This window comes from Lepus europaeus, chromosome 8 (genome assembly GCF_033115175.1).
Source record: "Lepus europaeus isolate LE1 chromosome 8, mLepTim1.pri, whole genome shotgun sequence".
Classification (NCBI taxonomy): Eukaryota; Metazoa; Chordata; class Mammalia; order Lagomorpha; family Leporidae; genus Lepus; species Lepus europaeus.
Genome location: NC_084834.1, coordinates 39841917 through 39869073, shown reverse-complemented (window position 1 = coordinate 39869073; position 27157 = coordinate 39841917). Strand labels below are relative to the sequence as shown.

Genomic DNA, 27157 nt, shown 5'->3' with positions numbered 1-27157 from the left:
GTGCTATGCTCTCGGAAATACACAGAATCAGTGAGATAAGAACAATCATGAAAACCACAACTATCCATTCAAAGGACTGTGTGTAGCTAAAAAAGAAAACAAAACATGATCTTTATTATGGAAACTATCAAATGTTTATTTAAATTTCCATTTAAAGTATTTTAAGTAAAAATATGTACAAAAACAGATATACAAAGGTTGCAGCAACTAGAAGCATGAGAGGTACATATATATATATATATTATACACATAAACACAACTAAAATTAAGTTCAATGCAAAGTTGAGTGACATCATATTGCACCAAAATTTATTCCATACAAAAACACATGCATCAAGAGGTTCCACCAGATGAAAGCACACTGATTTCATAGCATTTTACCACTTACACAAATAGCCCATAAACACCATCTGGCAGTGTGACTGCTGCACCAGATCTCTCCCCAGAGGGAAATCATTTAGCCGTAGAAGAATCCATTTTACTTCACATAGCTCATGCTGGTCTATGCATCAGTGCCAAGGAACCCTAAGAAACATGACACAATCCACAAATGAAAGTCCCTTTGCACCATTTATGTTTTCATAGTTTAGTATATTACTACTCCTAATATGCATGGAATGTAGATGCAGAAAAGCAATTTTCCTCTTTAAGAATTTATCAATTGACATAAGACATTGTGTTACAATTTTATAAAACACCCACAATCACCTGCCAAGTTTCATTACCATAATGCCAGAGTGCACAAAAGAAGACCATTTAGGATTTTGAAGATCACTCTTCCCTAGCTGGATCTTTCTGTCCCTGTATTTTAGATCACGGGCCAAACCTCCCTTGACCCTGCAATTTGGGGAATGGTTCACAGTCATGACAAATGCATTCCAGACCCAAGTTAGGAATTGAGCTGGTCTGTACATTATGTTTAAGGACAGATCAAAGAGATGACTGCCAGTATAACCTGATGAGTAACCTGCCACCACCTGAGTCTTTTGCTGCACATTACTGGAACTTGCCACAGAATATAAAGGCATTTAAATACATTCATCTGTAGTACCTAGACATATGTTAATGTGAACATACAAACACATACATATGAATTTTTCACCCCTTCACAACTGAAAAAGAAGCTATTTATTAAGTCAGATTTTTAGACAAAGCTCTAAAAATTCAGTTTAACAAAATAATCCCAGATATACTTACAATAAAAATACCAGAAAGACATTATAAAGTAAATTCTGAGTCAATAATGAAAAACCATTTCTACCAGTGCATCACTACCATGTAATCCACTCTAAGATAGGTAAGAACCAAGCTCTGTAAAATGTATAGTCTAATCCTGTCGGAAAAGTAACACAAATTAAGTTCATCAAATAGTCATACAAGAGACCGTTTGTCTTGTCTTTTTCTGACATATGCTTATTATGTCAGAAACCACAGGTACCCAACATTTAGCATCAGTAGAACATGTTTGATGCATGTTTGCTTCCCTGTTTGGCTTACGGAGAAAACAATGCATTTCATAGTAGTAACGTATATATTCTTAACATGTCTGATGCTTATGCTTGCAAAGTCCCCAAAAGTTGAGATATGACACTGAACATTCATTACTATTGTACTGTAATCCATATACAGAAAAATTGGGAGCCAATATTCATGTTTAAAATAACCTACATTTTAAAGCAAAATATACCCTAATATAACAATACATAACAATGTATTGTAGGAGTTACTTTAAAAGGGTCCACTCTCTGAATATGGATAACATTAAAAATAAACCTAGTTTTGAGAGCTATTAAAAGTTTCATTCCAGATGTATAGCAGTAGCAATAACATTCACAAGGCAAACTTATCAGTAACAAAATTTCTCCAAGGAGAGGCTTAGATTATTTAAGGGTGTTGTAGGATTCTGGTGGCTTGTGCAATAACCATATCCATATATACTGGCTTTTGCTTTCAAAGCATTAAAAAAGTGTTTGGAGTAGTGTTTGAAATAATTAGTATAAATACCAGTTTAATGCAGATTGTTTCTATTCTGTTATGGGCACATGTTCTTTTGAAACCATGTGTTATATTGCTCAAAGTATTTTTCTGCTTTAATAAAACATTCTCTATATTTTTTTAAAAAAAATAACGAGTTTAGAATAAAAAAATTTTGAAATATGACAGCTCAAACCTAGAACTATGGAGTCACATTGCATTGTTTAGTGGTGTAACAAAATAGTACTTCCAAACATACATCTAACAAGGTTAATTAGTAGGAATGTGTGAGGTCCAACTTCACAATCCACAGACACTCATCGCCTGACCCAGTTATACAGCTCTACCTTCCAAAGGCTAACACATTTTTCCATAAATGCTGTGCAAATACCCTGCTGCACAAAGTGCTCAAAATACAGCTACCCCTGCAAAAGAAATAACTGTGCATTAGTCGTGTGTGTGTGTATGTGTATTCTTTCAGAGGAAGCTTCAACAAGAGGTAATGAGTACATAGCACGCAGGCTTACTAACCAATAAATTAATTCACTAGAAAGTCACACATTTGTTCTTTTAATCAGTAGTGTATGAGTTGAGAAAAATGTTCAACTTTCAAACCACTGCAGCCATCTGTATGGCTCTGATACCCAATGTTCCTTGGTTTTTTGAGAGAACGAGATCTATTAAAGCACGAAGGCAATTATTGCTGATAGATATGTACCCTTGATCCAAGCACACTAGATGGTAGACATGTAGCTGATAGGTATTTGGAGACAAAACCATCCTCTGTGCATTTTAAAGCCAATGGTAACAAAGACTGGTGTGAGGAAAGCTCTCATAAAAGTAACCTTTAAAAGACTCATATTAAGCAAATCTAGATAACTGTGTAAATTCAAAGTAAAATTCACTTCCTACCTAGAGGACATAATGCAAAAAAATAAAACTACTGTAATCATTAACTAATTCAAATAATGGGGGACTAGTCCAAAAATCAAATTAATATTATCAGATGATAAACAAGGAGAATATCTCATGACATACAGAAAGTTGGTGAAGTGTCAGTGAGAGCATGATTTACATTTTTTGCATCTGTATCCAATTTAAAATAGTACATTTAGTTTTAGAAACTAATTTGAAAATGCAACAAAATGAAGAAAGGATTCTTTCAAAAAATTGACTATTAAAATATCTTTTATAAGTACAGTTCTAATAAGCTAGAGCCTACCTAGAGGTCACACTTTTGGTATTATATAGATATAGAGAGAGAGAGAGATTTTTTTTAAAATACTGTTTACGAGGAAATTAATTAGTGATATATAAATAATGTAAACAGAAGCTATCAAGATGACTCAACAGCTACTCTAATTTAAATCCACTAAGGGTTTTCTTGCCAGTTATTCAATGACATGCTTTAATTCTTGACTTTAAACCCTTAAGGAAGTAAAATGTAACTGTAAACATTATCAGCACCAACGTACTGCATATCATGTGGGGCAAAATGAAGCAAAATTATATTCAAGTAAAATCAAATTTCTTGAGTCATCGGCATTCAAATCCAAAATCTCTCTATGAGTATTTCTTTCCAAATTAATTAAAAGATTCACAATTAGAATCCAATCCATTGTCTATCATTCAAAATGAACAAATAAGGTATGACAAGGGTGAAACTGTATCTTTATATATTGCTATATCTTTATATATCACAAAATAAATATAATGACTAAGGCACTCATATATACATATTTAAATTAAACACAATTTTAATACTTAAATTATATCCTACAAATACCCCATGTTTATTACTAAAAGAAAGATAATGGGAGTTATTGCTTCTTCACAGGGATAGATGAAGATATAGTGGGGCCACAGCGATAAACAATTTTACTGGTCTTCTTCAAGAAAATTAATACAAAATTCCTAATTCAAAGTTAGCTACAGAAAATTGGGAGGGGCATGTCTGAGTGAAAGGCTGGGCAACTTATGTTTGGGATATCCACCATGTATAGCAGACAGTCCTTAATTTTTTTTCTGATCATATAGCATAGAAGATTCTAAAACATCAAAGTATTGTTATTTCCAATCCTATACTGTCTTTATTTCTTGCTACTCAGACTTTCAGTTTTTCATCTTTTCATAACCTACAACTCAATTACAAGAGATTAATTTTAACAAATATCAGAGGTGCTAAACTTCTTAGCATTATGCATTATCTGCAAATCAAGATAAAATAATGAGTTTCTTGAAGACTGATTACAGTTTATGAAGAATTCTCTTGTATAATTATATTCACATTAACCATCTGTTGATGTGTAAAATAGCAAGTGGGGAAACAGTTTTACCAGACATATAAGACATTCTGGAAATATTTTTCAATATGTATATTTTAATGTTAAAGAAACTGCCTTGCATTGTCATGCAACTTAATCAACTGTCCAAATTTTGTACCAGAAAGCTGGGGGTACTTCTAGATAAGTGTACATGCAAGCAGTTGCACACACTTGACTTTTAGGTTTGGAACTAGAGTCAGGCATCTTTTCTAGGACAAATCTTTTATCTCCTAGAGAAAGAAAAGAACAGAGCCTACTTCCAGCTGACCAAATCACCATTTATAGTGATCCAGTTTTCTTTATTTGATCAAAGGAAAATAATCTAATACTTTAAAAATGGGGTCAGAATAGCATTGTGAGAAAAATTTTTCTAAAAATATTCATAACTGTGTAAAGAGTATATTTTATTTGTAAAAAATCATATTTTAGATTTGGAAGTCTATACTAGATCTTTAAAAATCAAAATTAAATCTTTGAGACTCTAAGTACTCAGAAAAAGAATATTGGATAATAAAATATTAGTTATCTTAAATAGTACTGACCACTTGTATTTTTTGTGTTATACTCAGAGCATTTATGAGGGTGCTACAAAAAGTTCATAGACAGTGAAATTAAAAGGTAAGTTAATTTTGATGTAAGAAAATTGAAATCCAAGCAAAATATTTTTGTAATATGTGTTTTATACAAGTTTTTTGAGAATCCCTTTTGTATATTATTTTAGAAATATGAGAAACATTTTACTTTCTATAAAAAAAGACAGGAAGGAGGAGGATGGGTGGGAGCGTGGGCAGGAGGGAGTGAAGGGTGGGAAGTATCACTTATGTTCCTAAACCTGTATATATGAAATACATGAAATTTGTATACTTTAAATAAAATTTTAAAAATTTTTCAAAAAATATGCATAAATAATCATGCAAGAGTTTCTGAATTAGATATGCTTCACATTTCCCCAGTTCAGACAAAAATTAAGAATACTGATTCTGCAGTTAAAGAAATATTTTGTCTTCTCATGGTGTAGCCTAAAAATAAGCTGAAGTACACATAACCCCTACCCCATTTTCTTTTTTATTCATCAGAAACCTTTAAGGAATGCAAACTTCATGCATTTCATAATTACAACTTTAGGAATATGGTGATTTTTCCCACCATACCCGCCCTCTCCATTTTCTTAATTACTAGATGACTTTGGCTAAAATGAGATTCCATTGGCATCAGAAATTTAACCCTACAAAAATCCCTCTTGAAAATAAGAGAGAAATGTGTATGTATTCCAGTTAGCATGTAATGACACATTTAAAGAAATATTAGAACCAAAAACAATCAAATAAATGAGCCAAATCTATCACTGTCAATATTTGCACATTAACATCAGCTCAAGAAGAGTTCCCTTGTACAGATTAAATGGGCCTAGATTGTGTAAAACATACGAATATATAAAATGTTTTACTTCTAGCAATACATCCAAGGGAGAGATGCTGAGAAATGGAAAGTGTATATTTTAAATAAGGACTGCAGATAAATCTGGAAAACTTGGAGCTAAGAGTAAAATAAAGAAAATTTTTGGAGTCAGAGTTGTGGCACAGCAGGTTAAGCCATAGCTTGCAATATCAGCATCATACATAGGACTGCAGGTTCAAGTCTCAGCTACTCCACTTCTGAATCAGCTCCCTACTAACATACCTGAGAAAGCAACAGAAGATGGTCCAAATCCCTGGGTCCCTGCCACCCACATGAGGACCACTATGAAGTTCCTGGCTCCTGGTATCAGTTTGGCCCAGACCTGGCTGATGCGGCCATTTGAACAGTGAGCTAAGGACAGCACTGTGACCCAGTGAGTTAAAGCCCTGGCCTGCAACTCTGGCATCCCATATGGCCACAGGTTCAAGTGGCCTAGGAAAGCAGTGGATGAGTTGCCCAAGTGGTTGGGCCCTTGCACCCATGTGGGAGACATGGAAGAAGCTGGTCCCTGGCTTCAGATCAATTCAGCTCAGGCCATTGTGGCTATTTGTGGAGTGAAACAGCTCTACCTCTCACTGTAATGCTTATCTTTCAAATAAATAAAATAAATCTTTTTAAAAAATGAGTGAACCAGCAGATGGAAAATACTTCTTTCTCTCTATCTCTCTTTCACTGCCTTTCAAATAAATAAATAAATATTTATTATTTAAAAAGAAATTGATAATAATTCCCTTAGTGACTCAAATTATAGGTTTAGCTTAAAAATCATCAATCTTGAATATATATTAAATTTATCAGGATCAAAAATTGAAATTAATGAATTGGAATTGCTTCAAATTATAAATCTCCATTTCAATTTTGGGTAAATTTCAGTGAACTCTATGTCTATTTTTAATGATTTTAATCATTGTAATTCCTTCAAAAATTCTTATTTTGAAATGAACAAAAATTAAAAGATGACTATGACTAACAATTTAATCTTAGGTAGTTATGATAAGTAAAACATTTTATCATGTTAGCTTCCTTTGAAAATTCCACAATATTTTCTAATCCTGGCATAATACATTTCAGCACACATTCATGCACAGTTTCTTCTTTCAATGAACTTACTAACAGTTATCTCTTTTGCAAGTTGAATGATAATTAAGGTGAAGAAATTACTGACTAAGCCTAGACATTGACATGGGAAATTTTTAGAAGCATCAGTTGTAAATCTTATTTAGCAGTGACATTTCCTCCTCAATTTTTATGTAAATATATGCCTTTTCCTAATTTATTTGAACGTTTTTATCCAAAGAGATATTTTAGCAGAATACAAAATGTATAAAGGAAATTTACACACTGTCAAATTCATCACCATGTAAAAATAGCCATGAGATTAAAAAAAATTGTTCAGAATTACTAATATGGCATATAGTATGATTATAGGAATAGACTGGACGTTTCAGACACTTCCCTTGTTCATGATTTCTCTCATACTATTATAATTTATTAGCTATATAATTTAAATGCATGTGTGTGTGTGGGTGTGTGTATTCATCAAAGGGTAAATTATTAGTGAAGCAGATGGTATCCTTCAGAGGATTTAACACCAAAGTGACACCTGCCCTAAGAAACATTACAAACTTCCCTGATCAAACTGACTGACATGACAACTAAATGGCACATAACTGTGGAACTTCCTGATAATGACTGAAAAAAAAAAAACACGTAACACAATAAATCCTCAAAGATTTTTGCTCAAACATAAATGTCAGATTTCTCATAAGTAATAGCCCCCCTAGAAGCTCTTCTTTAATGTATTCAAATAAGTAGGCTTACTCTCTCTGTCCCTGTCTTTTGTTCAACATGCTCTAGGTATAATCCATTTAAAGATCAGTGATAGCTAAATTGTTATCTAATGGGAAGCAATGCAATGCCAATATAAAATATTTTTTCTATCTTCTTTGTCATAATGATGTGTACTATATTTTTTCAGAAGAATAGAAAACACTTTTCACAGTATAGTAATCTACAGTATATAAAACCGTGTTTACAAATCTATATATACAGAAAACATCTCAGTTTTCAATTTGAAGGTGCTTAACTTTGATAAGATATGTTGTAGAGAATGACCATTCAAGTAACCATCCGTTGCCTCAGTCTTTCTCCCTAACCCTAATAGAGACTCAAGAATTATGTGAACTCATGGTTCAATTGCCTATTAGCTTTCTATAACTACATGGAGTCATAACTAAATTTTTTAGAAATTAGTTTGAATACACTAAAATATATGAATAAAAATAATTGAATCCTTTAGTACACCATCAAGTTTCAATTTTCTTGATTTTCAGAAAATGCAGTAAATATCCATGCTGTGTCTTTGCCCAAGTGCAAATTACCAAGATTTCAAATTCATTAGTTTGTTATTTACGACAGTCTTCTTCAGGTACAACTTCCAGTATTATCTGTAATGTTCTGGTTATTGTGTCTACAAAGAAATAAAAGACAAATTAAAAATGCATGGAAATTAGAAATGCATAAAAACAGTAAAATATGAATTATTTTAGGTTGTATATGGAAAATACACAATTGCCTTTTTCAAAGAGTACTTTCAAGAATTATTGACTTCATTAGAATCCTATCATACTCAATTAATTTATTTGCTACTTCTGTAACTTCCCGTGATGGCTTCTCAGTAAGAACACGTTAATATTCTATATTCAAATAGGGACTTTTATTCATGGCTAGAAGACTGAAAATATTTTGAGATAATCAAGCCAAGATATAAGTAAATGTCCAAAAACATTCTGCTTATTCCATTTAAAATTGGTTTGTTCTTTTTGCAACTATGAGATCATTACCAATCCTTCAGAAGAATCAAGAGGAAAATCAGAATATGATAGCCAGACTTGAATTTGTAGTGTCTTATGGAGCAAATCATTTTATCTCCCTGAGTCTTATTTGTACATCATTAGTTCTCAGAGTGTGGTCTCCAAACCAGTAATATTAGCATCACTTGAAATATTGGAAATTTATCTTTTTTTTTTTTTTTATTTGAGAGGTAGAGTTATAGACAGTGAGAGAGAGAGAGAGAGAGAGAAAGGTCTTCCTTCCGTTGGTTCACTCCTCAAATGGCTGCTATGGCCGGCTCTGCGCCGATCCGAAGCCAGGAGCCAGGTGCTTCCTCCTGGTCTCCCATGCGGGTGCAGAGGCACAAGCACTTGGGCCATCCTCCACTGCCCTCCCGGGCCACAGCAGAGAGCTGGACTGAAAGAGGAGCAACTGGGACTAGAACCCGGCACCCAGGAAATGTATCTTTTTAAGTCCAACCCTATACCATATACTGGAACCCAAAAGTAGAGCCTAGCTGCCTATGACTCTGATAGATACTAACATGTTAGAACCACAGGGATGGACGATTTCTAAGGCCATTTGATCTCAGCAACCCCAGAATCCTGTGATCCCATCTTCCAGGGATGTGAGTTTTGTTTGCTTCTTATCTTGGTCATCAATCCCTACATAACTTTTTCAAATTTCTACTTGTTTTGGAGCAGTCTAGTGCCTATCTACCTACTTGATAGTTTCCTATCCAGGTCATCTTTTTTTTATCTGATTCTTGACATAGCCCCTTCCAAGCAATGGTTGATAATACCACAAAAAGGTATTTTGTTTCATCCTGTCTATATAATTATGTTCCCAAAGTTGCTTTTCTCAGCACCCTAATTTCTGTAGTTAGCATCAATTATAAAGGGTCCAGCATATTTCTGGTCAAATGTTTTCCAAATAAATTGTATTTTCTTACATCACACTCTTCACATGGAGATGTAAGAGGAGAACTCGGGGTAATTAAATTTCATATAGACAGAAAAGGTAAATGGTAAAACAACTCTATGAAAATAGAAATTTTTTTAACTTTCAATTTACATTTTAATCACCGGCTCAATCATCTACTTTTAAACAAGTAGAAAGACTTCTATTCTGCAGAAGTATGGAGAAGGGCTATAAACCACAATCAAATCTCAAGATATGAATTTCACTCAAATCAATCACATTTTTTTGCACACTATATATAAACTAACACAAATCAGAGAAAAAATACGCTATTTGTCTTTTTGGATCTTTTTGGATTTATTTCACTAAGCATGATGGTCTCTTGTTACATTTTGTTGCAATAGACAGGTTTTCATTCTTATTTAAGGCTGAGTGTATTCTATCGTGTATATATATATACCACATTTTCATCATCCAGTAATCAGTGGATAGACATTGTACATAAGACTCCAGTAGCACAGGCAATAAAAGCAAAAATAGACAAGTGAGATTACATTAAATTAAGAAGTTTCTGCAAAGGAAACACTCAACAGAGAGGCGACTGATAGAATGTTAGAAAATATTTTCAATCTATACATCTGATGAAGGATTAATATCCAAAAATATACAAGGAGCTCAAGAACATAACAACAACAAAACAAACAACCCAGTTAAGAAATGGGAAAAGGACATAACCAAGAATTTTTCAATGGATGAAATACAAATGGCCACCAGACGCATGAAAAAATGCTCAGGATCACTAGCCTTCAGGGAAATGCAAATAGAAACCACAATTAGGTTTCACCTTATCCAAATTAGAATGGTCATCATTTGAAAATCAAAAAATAACAAATGCTGGCAAGGATGCAAAGAAAAGGGTACATTAATACATTGTTGGTGAGAATGTATAGTACAACCATTATGAAAGACAGTAAGGAGATTTCTCAAAAATATGAGGATTAATCTACCATATAACCCAGCCATTCCACTACCAGGAATTTACCAAAGGAAATGAAATCAGCATGTGAAAGAGTAATTTATACCCCCATGTTTATAGCAGTTCAATTCACTATATCTACGATACAGAAAACAGACTTTTGGAGAAAGGGAGATGCAGCTTCCATGAGGAGTGAAAGGGCAAGGGCTATCTGATAGTAGGTAGAGAAAGCAAGATGGATTATACATGTACAAAGCTCAATTGAAGAGCAGCAGACCTAAAGACACATCCTCTGAAGCTCTTCTTCCCTGAAGAGGCCCTACTGCAGCCTCCTGAGCTAAGCTCCACAGTGGCTGCGTTCTGTACTCACCTCTGCTTCTCTACTCCCAACACAAAGCCTTTCTTCTATATTTTGGGACTCCTGGCCCTTTGCCTTCTTAGACACCTTGCTCCTCCATTTCACACTGCATCCATTACAGACAAATGGGGAGCAACTAAGACCCTGAGGCATTCCTGCGGTGTCAGTCTCGGTTCCATAGCTCGGTTGGGATCCTCCATTCAGCAGCACAGAGAAGCCATAGAATCTCACACCTGCTCTTGCACATGTAGTCCTGGCTCTTTCTCTACATTCAATCACCCCTGTTATCAATCTCCCCTTGGGGTTGTAAGATTTGATTGACTATTGTTAAAAATGAAGGCTTCTGCAGAGGGTTGATGTTGGTCATGAGCACCTTATTGGAGTCACACCAACTTGCCCAGTAAGGTTATCTTACAGGCCTGGAGTAAGTCAGGCATGTATGGGGGCCGGCGCTGTGATGCAGTGGGTTAAAGCCCTGGCCTGAAGTGCTGACATCCCATATGGGCGCCGGTTCTAGTCACGGCTGCTCCTCTTCTGATCCAGCTCTCTGCTATGGCCTGGGAAAGCAGTAGAAGATGGCCCAAGTCCTTGGGCCCCTGCACCCACGTGGGAGACCTGGAAGAAGCTCCTGGCTTCAGAACGACACAGTTCTGGCTGTTGCAGCCATCTGGGGAGTGAGCCATTGGATGGAAGACCTCTCTCTCTGTCTCTACCTCTCTCTGTAACTCTGTCTTTCAAATAAATAAAATAAATCTTAAAAAAAAACAAAACAAACAAACAAAAAATACCAGCCAAGCATGTTTAACAGAGCCAGACAAGCCTCTAAGGAAGCTTCCTCCATGCCCAGGAAAGTTTCAGAGCACATGGCACTTGTCTGCCATGCCTACATTCAGGCCCATGATAAGGCTTTTGGCTTTGGGGGTACCCAATCCCATGACACTACTTCTTTAAACAAAGATGAGCCAGTGTGAGTCTGCATTGGGATTTTAAGTAACTATAAGCAATAGAACAAAATTGTAGCATTTTTAGCTTTTTTTATACTGTTATTGTTCAATGTTTATTTCTGAAACAATTGAGACAACAACTAAAATTGCAAAATCTGATTGACCCAACATCTGATTAATCCAACACCTGGTTCCACCATGGGACCAACAGCCCAGATGGAAAGTTTAGGAAGTAATGCAAAGGCAATCTGCTCTGGAAGTCATCTTAGGAATAATAGGATGTGTTTTCTCAAAGGTTTCCTGCACATTATCTCTTTTTATCCCTACAGTGAAGATAGTCTGAGCCCCTTGGAAGTGTAGGTGGGCTTAATTCATTGACAATGTTGTACTGCAGTCTTGGTGAAACTTCGGTCAAGTGCATTACCCAGTTTTCAGTGACATATAATATAAATGAATTACTTTGACTCACTGCAGCATATGCTTTTAGACTGGAACTGCAAAGTCACTGACCAAAAAAAGATGGATTATAATCACTCTGCTGGTGTGGCCCAGAATCATCTTTTAGAATCAAGGATTTTGTTTACATAAGGTTGCCCTCTACATCTCTCCCTGAGCAAGTGGCTCAATTTCCAATCACACCCCTCAGTCTCAGCTACAATAAGGTTTGGCTGACAGAGACAAGCAAGTGAAACAGCTGCTGCAAGCCCTGGCAAATCTGGGCCAGCCCTAATATGGGTTTGCCAGGTCTTGCTACTTCTATGTATTTGCATATGACAGTGGGGGGTGGGGTCTGCCCCTTTCTCCTCCTGTGAGAACTTTGTATTTCCATAATACATAAATAATATAAGTTACCAATACAAAGGGCAGGAAAAATCTTTCTGTGTATCTGGCTATCCCCTTAAGAGCACACTTTCTTTTTACCCTGGAAATGCTATCACACAAAAAAGTGGTTCAATACTGGCATCCTGTGGCCAGAAAAATTCATCAAATTTCTGAACAGTCTTAGGTCCTTGGGTTCTGAATGTTCCCTGGCTGTCAGAACTAGGCAGCCTTTCACCATTTTCTGAATGCTGCTTTCATTTTTCAGGAAAGCAGCCACAGTAAGATGCATTTTGATAGACTGTCATTTTCACAGAGCCCATCTACTCATATAGATTAGGGTAAAAATAAATGAAAATACAAAGGCTAAAGAATTCTGCCGAACAAAAGAATATGATATAAAACCACTGAATAAACCGCTCCAAGCAGAGGCTCTTTTTGGCTTGCAAGTTCACACTGAGCTTCTTTCTAACAAAAAGGACATCGCTGGAGAATGGACAGGGCTGGTGGTTCAGGACTCGGATGTTTTGCACATCTGTGTGTAAGTACGTTAGGACCAAAGGCTAAGAAATTACTTGCTATCGTAGTAATAAATATTATTATTTTTCTTTATTTTACTACAAGAATGCTGCCTAAGAGGAAAATCAACCAAATTACAAAGGATTGTTGCTTCTTGCTACTCACTTTCCAGGCAGTTATAAAGAGTTACAATGATAGCAGTTGAAAGGCAGAATTGCCATGCTCCCTGGTAAGATTTAATGGCATTTTTGAGAACCAAATAACCATTATGGGACTACTCCATTGCTGCTAGTTTCACAAATGGCTAACACTAAATTCAGAGGCTTTGGAGATGTTCAAAACATCATTAGAGACAGAAAAATAGAAAGAAAAAAAAACCTTCAAAATGACCTAAACATGGAAAGACAAGGAAGAGGCATCAAACAGGGAAACTACTTGTTGGCATGCACTGACAAGGAACTGGTCCAGAATGCATACGTTTGAGCAAAAGGAAAGAACTTTCAGGGTCTGACTACCAACAGGAGGAACAAAATCACCACTAAGTGTGATACAGCAATGAACTGTCAATCATGTTTCTTGTTTCACTCCCAGATTAAATTCAGTTGTTTGTTCATAAATTCTCTTGATTATCCAGGCTGCTCAGAGGTTTGAACCATCTCTATCTAGGACTGGACATAGATGAAGATCTCACAGTGATGAGTGGTTATTCTCTCCTAAATATCAACAATGACTAAGGCAATTTTAATGGTAAATAGTGTTTCACTGACTTTTTTTCCCTTTGGAATGGGTCCTAAATTTAGTATATATGACTGAGAAAGCCTACCTAGAAATATTTCACAGAAACTAAAGTGAGATAACAAGAAATAAAGATCAAATACTTGGTTAAGGCAATCAGTGCACTGAACTAGTTTTAAAGAATATAACATGGACAGGGGTACTTTAAAGTTTGCTAGAGGGACAGATATTGTGGTGCAGTGGGTTAAACTGCAACTTGGGATGCTAGAATTCTGTATTCCAGCATTACTGTCCACCTCTACTTGGCAACCAACTTTCTCCTAACGTGCACTCGCGGGGGTGGGGGTGGGGGGTGCAGAGGGTCCCTGTCACCCACAAGAGAAACCCAGATAGAGTTCCCAGATCTCTGCTGTTGCAAGGATTTGGGAGAGTGCACCATTAGATGGAAGATCTCTCTCTCTCTCTCTCTCTCTTAAACACATGAAAATAAACATTTAAAAATAAAACAATAAAGTCTGTGGAAAATGGAATTAAAAATAAGTTTATTTTATTACAAAAATCTTTTGAAACCCATGCAGGGTTTTCTCATAATGTACATTTTCCACGAAGTTTTAGAAGACCCCAGATATGGTACATTTATTTGTGGAGTAATGTTGTCATCTATGGAACAAAATCCAGGTACAAAGAGTAGATAGAATAAGGAACAAAGGGATCATATACCAGTTAGAAGCTCTTAGAAAGTAGCAGCAACACCCTACTTTAAAGGACTGGCCTCTGCACTTGAGATTCAAAATGTATGACATTGTTTTCTTTTTTGTTTTTCAGCAACACTGACATTATGTATTAATAATTTTACCAGAAATCTCTCTGAACTTTTAACTAGGACTTTAAAAAATTAATTATGGTGAAGTAAGTACAAAGGGGAAATACAAAAGCTGTATTCTAAATTCACCAAATTCAAGAGCAAGGACATATCTGCTCCTCTGGCCCCTTTTTTATTTTACCTCTCTCTATATATTCTACCAGGCACCCAAAGCTTGAAATAGCATGGACTTAGAAGTCCAGTGGATGTGGGTTCAAATTCTAACTCTATGGTTTAAAACTCTGTAAAGTCAAAAATAAATTCTCTGTTTCCCTGAGCCTTCACATGGATAAGGGGAAAATCTCATCTTAAATCTGATCTTGTTGAAGATTGAAATTTGAAATGATGGTGCTGGAGGGGAGCAGACTCAGCAGAGTCCCAGCCAGAGAGATAAGATTTCAACAGACTCTTCATAAATATTATTCCTACCCACTGATCAACTGTATTTTCTCTCCCTTACCTTAACTGGTGACCAAGTCCTGCTGGGTTTTTGTCCTTAATATTTTTCCTTTTCTTAATATCTTTCCCTGTTTCTCAAACCCTGTGGAGAAGGCCGTGTTCAGACCCTCCTCGATTCTCACCAGGATTGCTGCAGGGACCACTAAACCTGACTGACCTCATCCTCAGCCATCTCTAATCCATCCTCATGGAGCCCAGCATGATTTCTCTAAAACAGGAAGCTGCCTGAGTTGTATTTCCAGCTTTTCAATTCATATCTGTATGATTTGGAATAAGTGACATGAATTCAATATCTATAAAATGGGGATAATAATTTCTCCAACCCCAGAAGGATGCAAACATATAGAAATTACACCATGCATGAGATTGTTCTTCTTTCCTTCATTGTTCTTGCTGCTGTTAACACCTTTCTGTGATACACAGTTCCCTTGAAGGTACAACCATGATATTTAAGACATTTTGAACTCCACAAAAAATTCTATGTCACTCATCAAATTATATGCTATGATATAGAATCACTAAGCACCATCAAACCCAGAAGGAAAATTACTAGGCTAGGAAGGGATTCCAAAGAGAAGATAGGTCTTTTATGGAACTGTTGATAAATTTCTATCTAAAGTGATTCTCTTAAGAAGTGATTAGAAACCCAACTAAATATCCAGGAAGGAGTCAATGGTTGTACCCTGAATGTCCTTCCTGCTTTCTCCTCCCGTGGTTTCAATTAAGATGCAATAATGAACTAACACTAGCAGAGGTGCCACTTACATTTTTAAATTTTGAAATATGTTTGTCAAAGAGGTACACCTTTGTAAGTTTTCTACAGCACGGTCTCTATTTTAAGATTTAGTTAGTTAGTAGTTAGTTCAAAGTCAGAGAGAGAAATCTTCCATCTACTGATTCACTCCCCAGATGGCCGCAACAGCCAAGATTGGGCCAGTCTGAAGTCGGGAGCCAGGAGCTTCTTTTCAGTCTCCCACATGGGTAGCAAGGGCCTAAACACTTGAGCCATCTTCCATTGCTTTGTCCAGGCCATTAGCAGGTACCTGGATCGGAAGTGGAGCAGCTGAGACAGAAAGCTAGTATGGGATGCCAGCTCCACAGGTGGCAGCTTTACCTGCTGTATCACAATGCCAGCCCCTTCTACAGCCTGCTTTCTCACAAGCTCCTGAAGCTGCTTAAAACTCTTACCCAACAAGGGCTAGCATTTGGCACAGTGGTTAAAATGCTGCTTGGCATATACATTCCGTATCAGAGTGTCTGTGTTTGAGTCCCAGCTACAGTTTTGATCCCAGTTCTCTGCTTATGCTCATCATGGAAACTAGCAGGTGATAGCTGAAGTAGTTGGGTCTCCCACATGAGCGACTTGGACTGAGTTAGGGGCTCCTGGGTTTGGCCTGGCCCAGCTCTAACTGTTGTTGGGGAGAGATAACTCTGTCAGTCTTTCTGTTTCTCTTCTTTCAAACAGACAAAATAAGCAAATGAAAACATTTTTTAAAAAGATCTTACCTGACATTCTTCGAAACCACTTGGGTTTCTTGTCCCATATTATAAAGAGATAGTATGCAGGGACCCCGCTCAGAGTGATGACGAAGCCAATCCCTGTACTGAATGGGTCCGAATAAAGGGAAAGGGCAACCATGAAGAAGCAGGTGAAGGAGAACAAAGCTGGGATGAAGAGTGGTACCTGGAACACAGCACAGAAAGATGTCACTTCAAACTTAGTTCAAGACCAAGACGTCAGGGGACAGGCTTTAGACACGTGCCCAGTGACAGGCACCAACCTGCCGGACCTCAGTAGCAAAATCTCTTTCCTGGGGCACAGAGAATGTACAAAACATGTTCCCTTATATTTAATTTAATTTATGTTTAAATCTTTGGCTAGAACAAAATCTAAGGACAACAAAGGGCATTTCATTAGAGATATCGTATTTGAGTTATTTTACTAATTATATGCCATTATGATTTATGCTTTTGATTTTAAAAGATTGGCTCTCTGATTATTATGATTAGAATCCACTTTAATGTGGAGTCAAGAGCACCGACTGCTTGTTACATGTTAAAGCCTTTCAGTGTGTATTGATTTTCTGTTGAGATTCACAACAAGAACTGACAGAAATAAAACAGGCCAACTCCTATTCAACCGCTAATAAAGACGCCGCCAGCATTAGGCAATGAATATAATTAGAAACAAATTCTGTCAACATGACTGACAACATTATCTGTGCTATTTCTTAAAAGCAAATACATAGCAAGGTCAAATCAATCCATGAATGTCCAACGCTGAAGGAGACGGCAAGCGTGTTCTTCAGCGATCCCCAAAGGAAATGCTTGCTTACGGTAAATGTGCATTCTACCATGTGCTAAATGCATGGATCTTTGCTTTCCTATGAACTCGTGTTTTAAATACACCTTGTATGTGTTGTTTCTAGAGTGTGTAATGCAGAGAAAAAGCAGAGCAACAAGTCACAACATGTGAGTGTTTAACAGCGCCTGTTTTGTAAAATAGCATCCTTGTAAAAGTTTGAACTAATAAGTGTCTGCCTCACTGTTTCTCAGCTTGGCGAGTCTTCAGCAGACACACACATCCCACACTCTGAACCGAATCAGGTCACTGGACACATTCATGAAATATCAGCATCGCCGACATACCTCATATATTTTCTCTTTTCAAAAATGTGACATCCAAAGTTCAGTACCTCACATAAGAATGTGATGAACTATTTTTTTCCAAGTTAAAATAAATCCAATCTGAAGGCACTCCCCGTAAGAGTTAACCGTTCTATCCCGTGGGATGCCACCCCCAGCCCCAACTCTCCATCATGTAGTTATGACACAGGGAGGACTGGAGATTAGGAGAAAGATTTATGTAAACCCGTCAAGATGGCTGGGGTTACCTTGAAAGGACGCTGCATATCTGGGCGTTTGTATCGAAGATAAATCAGCCCAGCAACTGCCAGCCCAATAAAAAGCCACCTGGCAAAGCTGAGGAAATTCAGAAGACTGTAGAGGTCGCCAGAGAAGAGCATTATCATTGTTAAAGGGTGCTGGAGAGAAAAGGCAGAAAAACCAAGATTGGCGGATTAGAACACTGCAAACAAACACCTCCACCACTACACATTACTAGTATCTTGGTCACATGATCCATGCTGACCAACTGTCAACACAGTTAGAACCTAGATTCAATGAACCTATTTTCTATATTCTGCTCTCACAACCCCACTACACACGAGACCCTGTGAGAGAGCCATCCTCATTCCCCTGCAAACAAGTAGAATCATGTAAGAGCATGCTGTTTTGTTTCCTATTTTCTTGTACAGTTGAAAGAAGAGAACAGAACGGGTTTTCAAAGAGTAAAAGACAGGATATCCAATGACTCAAAATGTAAAGGCCCAGAGACCGAGATTAGGAAGTAAGTAGTAATAAAAATTTAAAATGCACTCAGTTGGAAAATATGCAGGAAACTCTGTGAAAGCTTCCTGCTGAGCTCTTGCCTGCATACACACATGAAACACAGCCACTTCTAGGCGCCCCTGTTGGCTCCTGAATGCAAAACGATGACCTTTCCTTCCTCCACATTTGCTCTCCCTGTGTGTTTGCCATGTGTGACCCTCAAGACTGTGGACAAGAATGAAGTGCGGAGATGAGCAGAGTAAGTCCCTGCAGCCGCACCTGCCAAGGACAGCATGACTGATAGGGGAGGCTTAAGAGGAAAGCCCTCTTCCCAGAGTAATACATCCTGTTCCCACAAGTGACTTTCCCTGCCAGATATGCACAGAGAATGTGCGTACCTTAAAAAGAAATTTCAAGGAAACATCCTGAAACAAATTAAATGCGCAGGGAAAAAAAAAAAAATGTTCAAGGTATTCTATAATGTTCCTGACAGCAGATTCTAGTGGAGAAAAACGTTCCAAAAACGTAGGTAAAAATGAATATAACATTGCCAATGGGTATCTGAGGACTTTTACACCTCCTACAGTCTTTTGTGTCCCACATTTCACAAACATTATTTTCTGCAAAAAGAGTTCTACAACTCAGATTTCAGTTTTGGCGCTTTAATTTCTTTCCTGTCAGGTTGTTCTGAAATGTTTCACTTTTAATCACAGAATCACTGCACTGCCTAGGATTTCACTGATTCTTTGCATGGTTTTGCGTACATTTCATTATAAGGGCCTATGATAAGACATCTGGGTAATCTGGCACTGTAGCTTCCAGCTCTACTCTCCGAGCTGAAATTTGTGACCCTACACTCTATTCTGGGAGGCTCTATGACAGCGAGAGGTGCCGTCTGATCATTTTCCTGCAACTTTGCAAATCCGTACCAAGGTAAAAGAGAAATGATGTGACTATTACCCCCAAAGCATCAAACACTCATCAGCATCACTGAGGAAAGGGAAGCAACAGGAAATATCCTGCCTCTCAAATTCCTCCACGACACCCGAGAGCTGATTCAGTAATGGATGAGAAAGGAAAGGATGTTTTATAATCCTTCTCTGTGGCTAGGGTCAGACTAACTCCACAGACAATAATCAAAAACATTGTCTAAGAAATCTGGCTTGAATTCCTCTGTGCTAACTTGTTATTTGAGGTTATATCAAGATATGCTTGTGAATATGCATTACCAAAACAATAACAGCTGGCAGAGGAGTGTGCTTGCGGACATGAATCATGGAGAGGATTTCTGGAAGGTGACCCTCTCGAGACGCAACGTAGAATAACCTGATGGGAGAAAAATGTGGGTGGAGTTCACTGTATAATAATCACTTTGATCATTTCAAAGGGAAAATCCAGAAACCCCAGAAAAAAAAAAAAACTTGCATCTTATTCATACCAAATGGTTAGGAGCTATTTTGGTGATAACTGAGGTTTCATTTTTCAGAGAAAACATCATAAGAAATATGAATTTGAATTTTACAAAATCTGACAACATATTAAATTATTCTTTGAGGAGAAAGAATAGCAATATCTGTCTAATTTTGTTCCCTACATACAAATAGATATGGTGAATTTAGCTTTAAATTTAACTTTAAATACATATGTTGTTAATTCAATCCAGCAAACATACATACACACACTCACATAGCATTCATAATTATCTGACTAGATTTTAATCTTATATTACAACAAAAGGAATTTTGCATCAAACAAAATGAAGGGGATACAGATGGTAGGGTGGTGATGTTCAGTGTCTCTATATTTTTCTTGGTAACTTTAGAGAAACAAAGATTTTATCAGTAGAAATAAAATGCTATTGCTAGACTCTGTAGACATACTATTTAAAAAAAACAAAAAAGCTACATGCCCATCTTCAGAGCAGGCTATGTGTAGACAAGCAGTGCCCTCTAATGGGCAGAATAAAATAAACTGTTGATAATAGGAACAGTAAGGATCCACAGCCTTGCATGTCCCTTTAAAAACAACTGGTTTGGAGGCACTGTTTCTTTTCTTTCTAAAGTTATCCTTATCACATCCAATTTCAAAAACAGAAATGTGTTTCTGGAAATTCGTGAACCCACTCACCTGGAGACAGCAAACACACCTCCATTCATGGAGCCAAAGCAGGAGAGGGCCACAAAGATCGGAACTGCTAATGAGAAATTTCCCAGGAGCCGTTCAGAAAAGGTCTAGTGAAAGAAAAAAAGGAAAAAAAAAAAGGCAAATTAATGCTTTGCCAGAAAGTGGAATAAAATGAAACAATTTAGGCCAAACTTGCTCTATGACTTTCTATTAGCCTGCTGATACGTGGATGTTTTATAATCCTTCTCTGTGGCTAGGGTCAGACTAACTCCACAGACAATAATCAAAAGCAGGTGCCATAGCACTGCTTGTTGCAAAACTATGGGCAAAGGTCTAAACAATCACCTTCTCTCTCCTTTCAAAAAGCAATGATCCATTTACCGAATCTTTATCAACTGTGATGTGTGTCATCTCTGACCCTGGTAAGTGGAAAAAATGCAGTTCAGAAGTTCAGCTTTGGAAGCCAGAAATCCTTCTGCACAACACCTTCTCTTTAGCGCAAAGGCCACATTTTTATACGGATGCACACATGTACACTAAGAAGTATTTGGAGATATTTGTTTCATACACCAATATACTGTCAGGGGATTCATAATTGATGATGTAATCATTTATATCATATACATGATTAGCTCTGAAAATCTTTTTCCCAGAAAAATAACACTAGCTGAGCCTCTTGGTAAGGAGTCACATCCTCCCCCTCGGGGATCTGTCAGTTCATTCTGTGGTTTCCTATATAAAAGCTGGAACGCAAATACAAATCCAACACACCACAGAAAGTATGAAAGATAAACAAAAATTCTAAAATTTCTTTTTGTGTCATGGTATGTGTTCAACACCGCAAATTCCCATGAAGGATGTATTGTCTCAAAAAACCTGGGACTCTGCGATCGTCCTTGACGTGACTGGTGCTGTATAATTAATGGAGCACATTATGTCCGAAGAATAAGTGCTGCCCTTTGTCTGGAGAGATGAAATGACTGACCTGACAGCAATAAGCTTTGTACATTTGATGGTCTGATAGGACTTAAAGCAGTTGGAAGTCTTATTTTAATATGGTGAACTCACACATAAGTTCATATGAAATGAGATAATTTATTCTCTTTGGATGTTGCTGATATGAGGTAACACTATGTTAAAAGGAACTGACATCCACTGATGGGAAGTTCATTGTTATGAGGTCATGAGTGAATGCTCTCTTACTAGCTAAGTTTTTAAGCAATAAAAAAAAAAGCATGTGACACAGAATACCAGCCCTAATACATGCTCTTCAGCAACAAAGATGGTCTTAAAGTCAAACACATTTTGGAAAATGATGTGTATCCAGTTTCTAGGGAGTTAAGATACCTATTAGCATCTTTATTATTCCAAAAAAGTACCATAGCAATTGTTTAACTTTGAATAACCAAGTATTTTCCCCAATTTATTAATATTCTTGGATTAATATCCAAAATGCTACACTGGCACAAACATGTGGACACATGATCCACCCAAAAATTCTTAAGTTATACCTTGGGAAAAGGCTTCAAAATTATCATGTGACTAGCTTACAAACAGAAAAGAGTGCATAATAAATTATAATTTTCATACCTAGAAAAGGCATTCATTAAGACTCAGTAACTGCCCACTTCCCCTTAAAGAGAGGGTTTCAAGCATATTTGCATGGAAATGCTTCCAAAAAATTAAAAATAAGGGGACATCACAAAAAAGAATCTATCTGCATTGGTAAAATGGAATATGCTAAGGTGTGCTCTAAATTTTTAAAATATTCATTTTCATTCAGGTCAAGAAAAGATTACTGAATTTCAAAACACTTTCTGCTGGAGGGAACTACTACAAAATTGCATCAACTCATTAACCTAAATTCAAATTGGCATTTTCCCAACTTGGACTTACCACTGCCACTGCATTTGAAAGCAACAGCTCCTCAGCGCTAATGGTTGTAAAGTAGGCCACATTTGTTAGCACGTAGCCAATGGTGACGATGGCCATGGATATACATATTGCAAGAGGAACAGTTCTGAAATGCACAAAGAAATCACCTATTAGTAATGTTTTCTTAGTCACTGACACTAGAGAAGATAACAGACTATATAATGGGATCCATGATAATTATAGGCTCTGTTGGGTATACCTAAACATTTCATCAGGATAAAGTGCTACATGTTCCTTTGTAATTTAATAAGGTCCCTGGGAACAGATTCATCTGTCTACACTGCTGCTATGCCCCTGGAACATATGGATCTACTCCATTCATATACTCCATAAATGCTATAGCAATATTCCACAAACTTGAGCATACATCAGAACCACCTAGAAGCCTTGCTAAAACAGACTGCTTGGGTAGGCATTGTGGCAGAGCAGGTTAAGCCACTTCCTGAAATGCCAGCATCCCATGTAAGCGCTAGTTTGAGTCCCAGCTGCTCCACTTCCTAACCATCTCCCTGCCAGGAAAGCAGCGAAAGACACCCTGAGTGTTTGGGTTCTTGCCACCCATGTGGGAGATCCAATGGATTTGCAGGATCCTGGCTTTGGCCTGGCCCAGACTCAGCCATTGTGACCATTGGAAGAGTGAATCAGATGGCGAAAGACCACTTTTGCTTTCTCTTTCTTTGCCCGTCTCTAAACTTTGCCTTTCAAATAAATAAATAAATCTTTTTTAAAAAAATATTTTACTTATTTATTTGACAGGTAGAGTTATAGACAGTGAGAAGCAGAGACAGAGAGAGGTCTTCCATCCGTTGGTTCACTCCCCAAATGGCCGCAACGGCTGGAGGCTGTGCCAATCTGAAGCCAGGAGTCTCCTCTGGGTCTCCCACATGGATTCAGGGGCCCAAGGACTTGGGCCAACTTCTATTGCTTTCCTAGGCCATCAGCAAAGAGGTGGATTGGAAGAGGAGCAGCTGGGACTAAAACCAGTGCCCAGTTAGGATGCTTGTGCCATAGGTGGAGGACTAACCTACTGCACAACAGCACTGGCCCCAATAAATAAATCTTAAACACATACACACACACACAGAGAGAGAGAGAGAGAGAGAGAGAGAGAGAGAGAGAGAGATGGCTGAACCCTACCCCAGTTTCTGATTTGCATTTCCCCCAAGTCTGTAGGTGATTCTGAGACAGCTGACCAGGGGAGCAACACTTTGAGAATCACTATCCTCTAATACCTAACAAGAAGAGACCACTTTTACACCTTTCTGATACTAGTCTCAAAACCATTTTCCACACTCAGTGTTTTCCCCTTCAGAGGCTTCCCTTTTCAGCAAATAAGCGCAGGCTTTTTGGAAGAATGATAAAGGAATACGTCTACCTTTCTACATGATGGCAATAATATTTTTGTATATCATATACAAGAAGTACAGAAGTGTCCACAATAATGACTTTGCACTGCCCTGCTGTGAGTTCAAAGGAAGCTCAAGATCATGAGTATCTAATAAAGCCACAGCACAGATAATCCCATGAAATTAGAGGTGACGTGCTGTGAAGAACAGATGACCAGACAGTGCTAACATTGTGTGGCATCAAGAAGTACCCGGCGCAAATGCAATATTATGTCTTCATTTAATGTGCTGGGAAAGTTGGGAAGTTACTGACCCTAATAATTTGATTCCATGTTACCGATACACATTACTTGCTTAACATAATCGCCTCTTCAGACTCTTTCCAGTTCAGGCAAGTTAAACCTTCAACTCCCTGCACAAAGGCGGATCGGTTTTAGCGGCAGTGCTTATCAGCCCTTATGGAGCCTTCACCCTGCTGGGTGCCACTAATGAAGACCTCAATATAATTTCTTCCAAGGTGAAATCACAGTTCAGAACCAGGGAGGAAGAAAAGGCACAGCCTGCCTCACTGCCCAGACCGGGTGTGTTTAGAACACGAAGTCCCAGCTCATTATGCCGAACAGCACATCCCCTGATGAGAACAGGCAAACCCAGCCAGTCAGAGGCTGCCATTCATTATTCTGCTTGGAGCCTGACACTTCCCCTGCTCCCCAAAGTCTTATGCCTTGATGGGGGAACACATTGACCTCTAAATCCTGGCATCCTGATAGGAAAATAGCAGATGCTCTTGTGCCCCTGTGTGAGGAAGGTCCTGTGGGATACTCTGTTAGCATCATCATATGCATTGCTAGTTGTGATTGATAAATGTTGGATTCAAGCCGAGGAAATCACAAGGCTAGCTCAATGCAAAGAGTTTGAATAGCATAAAGCAAATGAAAGACTAATTCAGTTTCCTGGAAAAAAATGCTACATGTAAATGCCAAAGGGAGAGTAGAGAACCAGGAAAGAGGACCTGCAGTTTTTCTACCACTCACTGAATTATTTTCAACTTGAATCTTTTCAAATTTTATAATATCTCCAGATGAGGAATAAATTCTTTCTATGGAAGAAACACAGAGGGAGAGCAGGAGATAAAAAACTCTCAACTCCTTAAAAGAATATAATTAACATATGTAAATCTTCCTCTAATAAAAAGGATTAGACTAGAGGACTTGTTATTAAGTGCCATGAAGTTGCCTGACCTGTCCAGGATAGGGAACACTATTACATAACACAACACTGCAAAACAGCAGAAACAAGTCTGAAAGTTGGGACCATGGCCCTCCAGCACAGAATGGAGCCTCCCAGCCCCACTCCTCCAAGTTGGCATCCCTACCTGTTCCCTGCCTAGGTGTTATGGTCACTCAGGGTGATTTTCTAAATGAATCTTAGCAGAAGGGATCCTAAAAATACCAACCTTCTAAGTTAGTTTCCCTTCTCTCTCGGTTTGTTAATAACAAAATCAGCAGCAGCAGCTGTTGCTATTGGGCTACTCTGTGCCCAGCGTTTATGAAGCACTTTCCTTATTGGTCCCATTTTATCATAGAAAAAAATTTTTGTGAATTAGAAACATCAAAGAAGATTATGGTGCAGCAGTTCCGACATTGCTTGGGACACCAATAGCCCATATAGAAGTGCCTGGGTTCAAGTCCTAGCTCCACTCCCAGTCCAGTTTCCTGCTAATGAACACTGTGGGAAACAGCAAATGATGGCTTAAATACTTGGCTCCCTGTTACCCATGTGGGAGGCCTGGATTGAATTCCCAGCTCCTGGCTTCAGCCTGGCCCAGCCCTGGGTGTTGTGCGTATTTTGGGAGTGAACCAGAGGATGCAAGATTCCTCTCTCTCTCTCTCTCTCTCTCTCTCTCTGTCTTTCTCCCTCTCTCTCTCCCTCTCTGCCTTTCAAATAAATACATTTTTACTTTTTTAAATGATGTATTTATTTACTTGAAAATCAGAATTAGAGAGAGAGAAAGAGAAAAAGACCGAGACAGAGATCTTCCATCCAGTGGTTAACTCCCAAATGGCATCAAGGGTCAGGGCTGGGCCAGGCCAAATGCAGAAACCAGGAGCCATGTGGGTTTAGGGGCCCAAAGACTTGGGCCATGCTCCCCTGCTTTCTCAGGTGCATTAACAGGGAACTGGATTGGAAGTGGAGCAGCCAGGGCTTGAACCAGTGCCTATATGGGATGCTGGTGCTGCAGATGGTGGCTTAAGTTAAAATTAAAAAAAAAAAAAAAGAAATGTCAGCACTACTTTATACATGAGGAGATAGAGTGTTCCAAAGTTTAAATAATTGTTCAAGGATATGCTGGTCAGAGGAAAAGCAGAATTCAGCTGCATTTTACACATACACACACACACACATTCTTACCTTGAAATCAGGGCATTGTAGTCACTAATGCATGTGATTGCCTAAACTCTATTCATTTTCAGGGAAATTATAATTATTAAATATAAAGTTTATTTGCAGCACTCTGGCCTCAGAATCAGCCCTTAAGGCATTTGGATCTGGCTAAAAAGCCTATGACAGTATTTCAGGCATGGAAAGCCAAGACACTGTGGCAAAAAAAAAAAAAAAAAAAAAAAAAAAAAAAAAAAAAAAACAAAACAACAACTAAATGAAAGATCTCTGTGAGTGGGATCCCAGTGGAAAGAATGGGCCATCAAAGGAGATACCTTTCTCTGAAAGGAGGCGAGAACTTCCACTTTGACTATGACCTTGTCTAAATAAGATTGGAGTTGGTAAACTCAAAAGGCTTCCATAGCCTTGGCAACTCATGACAAGAGCCTCCAGTGATTACTGACGTCATAAACAAGAGCGTCAATTGTTAAATCAACAACAGGAGTCATTGTGCACTTACTCCCTATGTAGGATCTCTGTCCTTAATAATTTTGTACTATGTGAATTAATGGTAGAACTAGTATTCAAGCAGTACTTTATACTTATTATAAAAATGCCTATTTCCTAAACAGTGAAACATTGGAATAATGTGATACAGAAAAATGATAAAAATCATGAAATGTTCCCTGCCTTGTACAAGGAATACGTTACTCATAAGAACTTTATATTTTTTTCTTTCTTTTTTTTTAACTTTTATTTAATAAATATAAATTTCCAAAGTACAGCTTTTGGATTACAG

General features: G+C 37.7%; 1 protein-coding gene across 1 annotated transcript in view; it reads right to left on the bottom strand.

The window, feature by feature from the left end:
• Positions 1 to 207: 207 nt before the first annotated feature.
• The window catches only part of SLC7A11 (solute carrier family 7 member 11), an 84941-nt gene continuing 57991 nt past the window's right edge, over positions 208 to 27157 (bottom strand). Inside the window, exons 7-12 of the mRNA XM_062199609.1 lie at positions 22592 to 22715; positions 20699 to 20802; positions 19801 to 19897; positions 18076 to 18225; positions 16688 to 16865; positions 208 to 8226 (exon numbers count right to left, since the gene is read on the bottom strand). Of these exons, the coding sequence (XP_062055593.1) occupies positions 8162 to 8226; positions 16688 to 16865; positions 18076 to 18225; positions 19801 to 19897; positions 20699 to 20802; positions 22592 to 22715 (718 nt within the window). The 3' untranslated portion in view covers positions 208 to 8161. The remainder of the gene's footprint in view (positions 8227 to 16687; positions 16866 to 18075; positions 18226 to 19800; positions 19898 to 20698; positions 20803 to 22591; positions 22716 to 27157) is intronic.